At 43.2% G+C, this 10,514-nt stretch overlaps 1 protein-coding gene across 1 annotated transcript in view; it reads left to right on the forward strand.

Annotated features, from left to right (window-relative positions):
- Window positions 1-10,514, forward strand: part of adgrv1 (adhesion G protein-coupled receptor V1) — a gene marked incomplete at its 5' end in the record, with an annotated part of 266,650 nt that overhangs the window by 241,904 nt on the left and 14,232 nt on the right. Inside the window, one exon of the mRNA XM_080433472.1 lies at window positions 10,098-10,280. Coding sequence (XP_080289598.1) covers window positions 10,098-10,280 — 183 coding nt within the window. The remainder of the gene's footprint in view (window positions 1-10,097; window positions 10,281-10,514) is intronic.

The following is a 10,514-nucleotide window of genomic DNA, read 5'->3' on the forward strand; positions in this document are numbered from 1 at the left end:
CTTAAACCTCATCAGAATAGAAAGCCTGGCTTAAACCTCATCAGAATAGAAAGCCTGGCTTAAACCTCATCAGAATAGAAAGCCTGACTTAAACCTCATCAGAATAGAAAACCTGACTTAAACCTTATCAGAATAGAAAGCCTGGCTTAAACCTCATCAGAATAGAAAGCCTGGGTTTTGAATTAAGTGTTTGAATGAAGGACTCTTTGTTGTCTCTCTATGGATTCCTACCTGTTTTATTGTCTTTGATTCAGAGCCTCCAGCCTGTATACAAACACAAAGACACACGCTTGCGCGCGCGCACACACACACACACACACACACACACACACACACACACACACACACACAGTGGTGTAAAGTAACTAAGTACTTAATTTACTCAAGTACTGTGCTTATGTACACTTTTGAGGATTTTTTTTTTACTGGGGTATTTCCCATTTTCAATACATTTACTTCTACTCCACTACATCTCAGAGGCAACTATTGTACTTTTACTCCACTACAATTATTATGTTACTTTGCAGTTATAAATTATTATTTTATAAAACATACATTAATTACTTCAGCCCTATTTTATACATAGGCTATTTGAAAATAGACGATCTACAAGCTCACAACGCGTCGCATGTGAGCTTGTAGATCGGCTATTTTCAAACATTTTAGTACTTTTACTTTTGATAATTAAAGTATATTTTGATGCCAATACTTTTGTACTTTTACTCAAGTACATTTTGAATTCCGGACTTTTACTTGTAACAGAATACTTCTACATTGCAGTATTGATACTTTTACTTAAGTAAAACATTTTAGTACTTTTTCCACCACTGCATACAGGCTCACACGCACACCCTCTCACACACACCGCTAAAATCTGCGCTCTCTCTCTGTCTGCTGGCTCTATTGCAATGCACTCCCGTCCCACGGGACTCGAGAGACATAAAACTTGAAAGGACTTTATATCAGCCTGAGAGCCTACATCTATTGGATCCAAATTGGCCTTGGCTCCTAGACGGCCCTCAGAGCCCGGGTTTCAAACTCAAGGTGGTTTGACAAAGTCCATTACAGGAAAAAAGCTTTGACTATTGATTTCCCATCCTGACTCCTCCTATCACAGCTAATCTGAGGCTGTGCAAAGTGGACCTATGAGTCCATGTTCTACACTCTCATCACAGTGACTTTTAACTAAAGTAACTAAGTACATTTACTCAAGAACTGTACTTAACTCTTTCAGTGCCACAATACGTCAAATACGTCATGAGGCCTGACGCCCCGTGTGCCACACTACGTCAAATACGTCATGAAAAATGTTTTTGGAAAAACATGTTCAGAACCCAAGATATGATGATTTGAAGATTTGCTGCTCCATTCACTTCTTGTTTAACTTTTTACTGAAAAAGGCTGTATCTCGGCTCCTAAGCACTTTTTTTTTTACAATTAATTTTGGTTGTGGCACTCAGAACCAAAATTCCATAAATAAGCATGGCACTGAAAGAGTTAAGTACAATTTTGTCTTTTTTGTTTACTTGAGTAGGCTATTGAAAATGTTCAATACTTTATGCTTCTACTCCACTACTGTACGTCTCAGAGGCAAATATTGTACTTTTTACTCCACTACAATTATTTGAAAACTTAATTACTAGTTACTTTGTAGATTTAGATTATTATTAGAAAACATACATTAACCACTTCAACCCTATATATATACTTTGGCTATTTGAAAATAGCAGATCTACAAGTTCACAACGCCGACTCGCTTTGCGATGCGTTGTGAGCTTGTAGATCGGCTATTTTCAAAAGATTTGTTTGTACAGTATGACGAACTTGTGAAACTTGGGACATTCTGCGTGATGAGTACTTTTACTTTTGGTACTTTAAGTATATTTTGATGCCAATACTTTTGTTCTCTTACTCAAGTAAATTCTGAACACCGGACTTCTACATTGTGGTATTGATTCTTTTACTTAAGTAAAACATTCCTGGATGTTTTATGTCTGTGTGGCAGAGCGCCTTCCAGTTACTCACGTTGTTTCTTTCATGCCATGAGTTTTCCATGAGGAGAATTTTCCATGTTTCCCTCTTTAGTGTTGTTGTTGATAATGTGTTTGTGTTCGCATTATGGAAACACACCTCTGAAACAGCTGATTACCCAGGATCATTAATCAAGTGCAGATGTCAGCCTTGTGTGTGTGTGTGTGTGTGTGAGCGAGTGCGCGTGCATGTGTCAGCCGGTGTGGTACTCTGCTCATGGAAACTTTTAAAATACATTAAGGGATCAAAATGTTTCCATATTTTTTTGTTGCCGTATACATATGCTCTGCACGAAAACTGCTCAAAGAAATTAAGCGATCAAAGTGTTCCATTAACTTTCCTGAGCAGTTTATTAAGGCTGTTAGGACTTTGAAGTCTCAGCAGATTACACCCGAGGTGCACTTTCCATATCTCCCCTCGCTCTCATACTTTGTCTCCCATACTCGCTCTTTCGTTCTCTCCCTCCCCACCGTCTCTTTCTCTATTTTATACTTCATCGCACGACGGCAGGGTTGCCAACCGTCCCTTTAAAATAAGGAACCGTCCCTTATTAGTTAACGAAAAGACGTGTCCCTTTGTTTTATTTTATTTTATTTATTTATTTATTTTTATCCCACGATTTTGTAACCCTTTTTTTTCACCCGGTGCCAATTTTCTAAGTGATCCTGGGCACTACACTCCCCCCACCAGCCTAGGGAGCCCAGGGCCAAGCTCATGCCTCCTTCAATGCATGAGAGACACGCCCCCAGCGCCCACAGCGTCCCCGGCGGGAATCGAACCCAGGACCTTCTAGCTGTGAGGCGACAGCGCTACCGACTGCGCCACCGTTCCCCCACGTGTCCCTTTATTGAACTGATTCCTGGAAATAATGGGACGCCCGGCCAGGGCCAGGTAGTTGGCAACCCTACACCAGTGGTTCTCAAACTTTTTCACGTCAAGGACCCCCAAATTGACACTTATTATCCCGCAGACAAGACATGCCTCAGGGACCCCCACAAGAGAAGATGTTTACGGCTCTTTGAGAACCAATGCCCTACATGATGGTGTCATGCGTCAAACATAAAAATGTGGCACATGGCTATACATCGCTTGAAAAAGATCTCAACCTCTCTCTGTTTCTCTGCCACGTTTTCTGAGGGCCGGCGCGGCGTGGCCTGCACCGGATGGGGCCGTTAGTTAGAAGGCGGGTAATCGAATCATTAACTGCGCCGGTCCTCATTATCTTCTCCTGTGTCGGCCTTTCTGTGGTGTGCCTGGTAAACCTTAGCTCACTGTGTCGTCACACAAACACACAAACACACACAGGCAGGGCTCCCAGGGAAACAACGGTATTAAGGAGCAACACCAGGCACCACCCAGGCAATTCAATCCCCTACCGGCTTCCTGACTGGCGGAGGAGACCTTTGTGTGTGTGTGTTGCTATAAATAAGCCACAACGTCCCTTTGTCTTTTCATCACAGGGAAAAGAACCCTGACGTGAGCACTTGTGGCACTTAGGATCACGCATGCACACGCACACGCACGCACACACACACACACACACACACACACACACACACACACACACACACACACACACACACACACACACACACACACACACACACACACACACACACACACACACACACACACACACACACACACAGTGGATGTGGGCAGGTGTTGAATGACGGAGTAGCTTCTCAGTGTCTTCTTATAACAGTGTTCCTGCAACCAATGCACATTCAAAGGATGCACGTTAAAGAACACTAAACAGTGTGATGTTGTTTAACACTTGCATGGCTGATCTTTCTTGCCTACAGTATACCTACACTTGGAGGTAACAGTGAGAAGAATTAAAGCCTAAAAGCTCTCATAATCTCGGCTCAAACTTAAACAAAATAGTTTAAATATTTATATATAATGCCGCAACGAAATAAAAAACTTTGTTTACAGGCAGATGTTTTTTATTAAAAATAAGTACATGATCTCCAGGCTAAAATTCAGGATCGGCAGAAATCTTTCCCTCGCGAACTTCACCCTTGCACAACCTAAATGGATACAAATGGATACAAACTTCACCCTTGCACAACCTAAATGGATACAAATGGATATAAACTTCACCCCTGCACAACCTAAATGGATACAAATGGATACAAACTTCACCCCTAAACAACAACCTAAATGGATACAAATGTGGTCATTGGTAACAATGAGATGTTCCACTGTCCCCCCAGGTGGCCCTGAGTGACGTGTCCTGTGAACAACAACTCGCCAGAATAGGGAAGCAGAGGGGAGACAGCTCAATTTGACCCCAAATAATAGACTTTCATGGTCATATTTTGTTTCCTGAAAAACATTTTTTAAAGAGACACACATGTATGCATGGAATATTTAGGAAAGGACCCCTCTACGAGTCTCAAGTGCAGATAATTCAGTAAAAGATAATTCAGTAAAAGAAATTCATAGTAGGTCATTTTGACCTCAAAAGAAAAAAAGAACATTACATAATATTCGCTGAAGAACAAATTCCCCTTTGATTTGCTTGATTGAGTTTATTCTCTTTAACATGGTTTGCGAGCTGAAGGGAAAACAGGATGCAGTTGTGTTAAATTAATCTGATCTTCAATTTACATTCAATTTAATTTACACCCATCTCCTGTTTTCAGCGTTCTCAGCGGGGATATTGTTTACCTGTTGACTCACTGACGCAACATTCTCTAATTAATTTATTCCCAAAGATCTCTCTCTCTCTCCCTCTCAAACTTGCTTACTCTCACTGCATCTCTGTCTCTCCCACTCTCTCTTTCTCTGTCTCGCACGCACGCACGCATGCACGCACGCATGCACGCACGAACGCACGCACGCATGCACGCACACTCTTTCTCTCTCACTCTCTGTCTCGCACGCACACGTGCGCACACACACGTGCGCACTGCGCACACACACACACACACACTTTCTCTCTCACTCTCTATTTCTCTCTTTCTCTCTTTCTCTCTTTCTCTCGCTCTCTCTCTCTCACTGACTCACTCACTCACTCACTCACTCACACACACACACACACACACACACACACACACACACACACACACACACACACACACACACACACACACACACACACACACACACACACACACACACACACACACACACACACACACACACACTCTCTCTCTCTCTCTCTCTCTCTGTCTCTCTCTCCCAGTGAGTAGGGAACACTTACATAACAGGCCTATAATGACAGTAAAGCCGTGTCCCCCAGGGACAGGCTAATGATCTGTACTAATCACTCTCCATGCTGTCACGATGACAATGAGGCCAGCCAATCACAGCCACACACACACACACACACACACACACACACACACACACACACACGCACACACACACACACACACACCTGTATACTGTGTCATATGTCCAGTATGCACACAATACAGTACACACAATCTTGGATGTACTTTTACTTATCAGTTAGTGGTTCCTTCCACATAGTAATTCATTTTCAACGAGAGACGAGCGTGGCGTATTGTTTATTTGTGTCGCTCCTGGTTTGTAATGACATTTATGAGCTTGTAGAGCAGCTATTTTATGAAATAAATTAAATAGGGCTGAAGTGGTTGAACCTGAACTCACACTTCGTCTCTGTCGGGTGGAAACCTCATATGTCCAAAACTGTTACTTTTCAGGATTCAAATGACAAAAACATCAAAAGTAGCAGATCCACCAGCTCGAAACGCATCGATTGCAGAGCTGCTGCTTTTGTGTGACGCTGTAGTATGATCAAGAAGGGCGTGAATATATATTTTTTTAAGAAGTTAAAGTTAACTCTTTGACTGCCGTCGACGCGTTATCGAGTCAATTGCTAGTTTGTCCACTTGGCCGTCGACGCGTTAGACGCGCTGATAGCCTTTTCATTGTTTAATCTGTGATCGCGCTGTTCTGTGTATTTTTCACCATCACTTTCGCTTTTTGTTTACTTCACACTCACCCGGATCCGGATTCATGACGCAGATTCCGTTTCCGGTTCTCTAGAAGCTTGAGAGTGTCATTTTAGGCCAGAATAGGGAAAAACACGGTTTTTCACACGGTATAAAAAACGAACGGAGAGCTCCAGTTCTATTTTCTTTAGTCTGGATGACGAACAGTTATCGTCGCCGTGTATACCAACGATCTGAAGCCCGATCGGCGAGCGGCGAAAACGTCACATCCGGATATGACGTTTGGACTGTTTGAGCCTGTTTGGGGGGGGGGGTCGAGCGAGTGAGCGAGTGATCGAGAGGTCACACGTGTGTACTTGCACAACATGACGGAATATCGTTGCTGTCGGGCAGAAACATTGTATATCCATTTTTCAACTTTTTTTGGAAACATTTTTTTGGGGTGGAAATTATTGCCGTCATACTAAAGTGTCACACAAAAAGTTGCAAAAATAGGAGATCTACAAGCTCACCAAGATCGCCTATTTTTTTGCTATCAAAAGTTTTAAGTGAAAGTGAAAGTGGTTAAGTTTGTCTGTGGGTTTAATAAATAAATATTGAAGCAAATTAACAAATCAAATCATTACTACTTTGGATCCATTGGAACATAATGTTTTTCCATTTCCTGAAAAGTAACAGATTTGGACATATGAGTTTTCCACCCGACAGAGACGATGGTTACTGTCACTCATACCTTTTATAGTAAATTACCCTCTGCACCTTTACACATGCTGTCACAGGCTATAAACCGCTGCTAACGAGCTGTCAGGCCTGTGTGTGTGTGTGTGTGTGTGTGTGTGTGTGTGTGTGTCCATCCGTGAGGCTTTCCCCCACACACACATTTAAAAGCTGGATGTTCCGTATTTACAGTACGCCTATAAACACAACGGTACACCTTATCGTTCAAATGCACATGGCTCACACACACACACACACACACACACACACACACACACACACACACACGGTCAATACTCTCACAGGTCGTAATGTTTGAGTGTGAGATCCATCAGCTCTGTTTATTTCCTTTCTTTCCTAACGTGAACACGACGTAACGATGATGGTCGGCAGCACTTTGCTCTGCTGTTTATCAGCTGAATTACACGCCGTTCATGGTTCAACCGGCATGGTTCAACTCTCTCCATCAAGAGCCCTGATGGGTTGCTCTGCTAGCCTTACGACACAACAGAGGTTTTTTACGCATCATCACGTTGCCGGTCGTTCACAAAATACATCAGACAGTAACAACTAGGGGTGTCACGATACACTAATTTCACGATTATACAAGTTTAAGGGACAAGTGAAGTTCTCACTAACAGCCAACCACATTGTTTCAGAGGACAGACACTAATGACAAATATATTATAAATACTGCATAACTACAAATTCCACTCACCTCATAGTCATATTGTTACCAACCAATCGCAGCCTAGTTATTAACAACAGCTCAAACTAAATATGTATAATACCACAGTCACTTGTAAAAAAAAAATGGCTTTGACGCTATTTCAGATCAGATGTAGGCCTACAACACTACAGCTGTTGAAATGAATAGAGTTGTTCCGATACCAATACCAATATCGGGAAACGCTGCAGATACTGCCTTAAAAGGCTGGTTTCGGCATCAGAGTATGCCAGTCTATGCCATTCCGATAACCACGAATGATATTTCATTTACAGTACAATGTTTGTATTTTCATTGCTTCAGTTGATGTTGCACTGGTGTTACCGCTTTATACTCTTACTGCACTATTTTTGCTGCGTTCACACGGGCAGATACAAAGATACAGTCTACCATTCATTTCCAATGGAAGCCAGTGACATAAAGATACAAAGCAACATCTGACATTTGTAGATCTGCTACAACAGATACAAAGATACAAAAGCTACTAATTGAAGTTGAGCTGGGTTCAACTTCCAGATACAAAGATACAAAACTACAACTGTAGCTCCGATTTTTTTCCATCAATTACTCACCTCATAAAAATATGGAGATAAGAGGTTTCTGCCCCCCCCCCCCCCAACAGAATAAGGATGCTGGGGTTTGAGTGGTTAACAGAATGCCAAGTATGATGACAATGTGAACATATGGGTTTGAGTGCACGCGTGCGCGCGCACACACACACACACACACACACACACACACACACACACACACACACACACACACACACACACACACACACACACACACATGCATACAGGAAACGGCGGTGACGGCCCGCTGCGGTATTTGACACAGAGGTACTGCTGGGTGATTCACAGCAGGCTGCTGTTGGGTGAGAGACGAGGAAGAGCAAACAGCCAGAGGTGTCAGTGATGTCATGACATCGTCTGAGGATGATGTCATCATGATGACATTCCACATGCTTTCCACCAGGCCGCCGTCCGCCCCGCCCGTTGCAGGCTGGCAGTGGTGGAAAAAGTACTCAAAATGTTTTACTTAAGTAAAAGTATCAATGCTGCAATGTAGAAGTACTCTGTTACAAGTAAAAGTCCGGAATTCGAAATTGACTTGAGTAAAAGTACAAAAGTATTGGTATCAAAATATACTTAAAGTACCAAAAGTAAAAGTACTCAAATGTTTGAAAATAGCCGATCTACAAGCTCACAACACGTCGCGATGCGACGCGTTGTGAGCTTGTAGATCTGCTATTTTCAAATATAGGTATAGGTATAAACTCAAATCTTTGCTTCTGGAGGTCCCTGGAACAAAATATTTTACAAATGTTCGCTTTAATGAATATATATTCAAAGATTTGCACAAATGTTCACGATTTTTCAATAATAGCAGATCTACAAGCTCAATGAGCTTGTAGATCTGCTATTTTTGAATAGACAAAGTATAAACTAATGGTTATAGCTCAAATCTAAAATGATAGGATTGAATGGGTTAACCTAGAGTTGATCTAGGCTGAACAGTGTCCCAGGGGAAAACAAGGGACTGGTACCTTGAGCAGACCCTGTAAATTATTCCAAGTATGTGGGGCACGGAACTTAAAAGCCAGTCTTTCCCAGCTCTGTGGAGACACGTGCACGGGATCTCAAGCATTTGACAGTCCTGGGAGTGTGTGTGTGTGTGTGGTTGGTAGGCTCAAGTGTTCCTATAGGCAGCCATATTGGAAAGAAATCAGGCCTCTTCCATTTACTTCCCTCAGAGGTCTTCCCACTTATACTAATTAAGGCTCTGTTCCATTTAGTGTAGTACAGTGGTTCTCAAACTTTTTTCAATGTCAAGAACCCCCATAACTCTGAGAGTGTACAAATGGTGAGACACACGTTTCTGCCATAGAGTTAAAAAATAATAGAGAGGTAACGAATAACCCGCCCATTCACTTGTATGAAGTTGCTCACGCAGCGTGGCCTCTGCGGGTCGTCTCGCATGCGCAGTAGTGTCACCTCCGTGCGCAACCCTGTGCGCACGCTCGTTCATGTGTCTGGCCCCAGCCGTAATAAGCTGCAGTACCAACAATCGGCCACCACGTCATTTCTGCTCCCTCTCGGCTCTGAGGGCTTGGCTTCTGCCCTAGCTAATTTCAGACTAGGTGTGGAAAGATTCATTTCCAAGGGGCGGGGTTACAAACAGATTCAAACGTCACAGCAAAACTAGCCTCGTTCCCAGCCTCACTCATCTGCGAAGAGAAGAGCCTGGTCACGACCTAAACCAGCGAGTGTCTAGGGACAGAACGTCTGTCGTACGTGTTTCCCCCGTATGTGTTTTTTTTTTACCAATCACAACACTCGTTTCATTCACGGAAAATGTTAACAGATTTGTAAAGCATCAACGTCATTTCCTTGGGCGGTACTTCTGCCAAATTCAACCACCCTCCGTCTAGACAACCAACAGCCCAGGTCTTGCCCAGCGTGCAGCGAAACACGTCCCACTTTGGATAGTGGGCTCTGATTGGTCACTCCCAGCTCTGGGGTGAAACCGAGGAGTTTCAATTACATTTCTGCCCTCGGACAGCAACGATATGAAATATAAATGAAATACAATAGATACTCATCCCCCAATCTCTCTCTCTCTCTCTCTCTCTCTCTCTCTCTCTCTCTCTCTCTCTCTCTCTCTCTCTCTCTCTCTCTCCCCCCTCTCTCCAGGGCTTCTATGTGTTTGCGGTGTACTTCGTCATGCACAACCAGATGTGCTGGCCGGCCAAGGCCAGCTACACGGTGGAGATGAGCAGCCACCACGACGGCGCTGACTCCGCCTACCCGGGGCCGACCACCGTGGGCGGGGACATCAGCAAGTCAACACAGAACCTCATCAGTGCCATGGAGGAGGTATAGGACACACACGCACGCACACACACACACACACACACACACACACACACACACACAACACACACACACACACACACACACGTTTGTATTACTATACTTGTTAGGTGATCCTCCTAACCCTATAACGACAACATGATTTTTTTTTCCTAATTGTAAACATATCTCTAACCATAAAACAACTTTCTTTCGTGTGAGGACAAGGAAAACATTGTCCTCACCGACGTCTATTTC

Source organism: Gymnoscopelus braueri (genome assembly GCF_963280865.1).
Source record: "Gymnoscopelus braueri genome assembly, chromosome: 7".
Lineage (NCBI taxonomy): Eukaryota > Metazoa > Chordata > Actinopteri > Myctophiformes > Myctophidae > Gymnoscopelus > Gymnoscopelus braueri.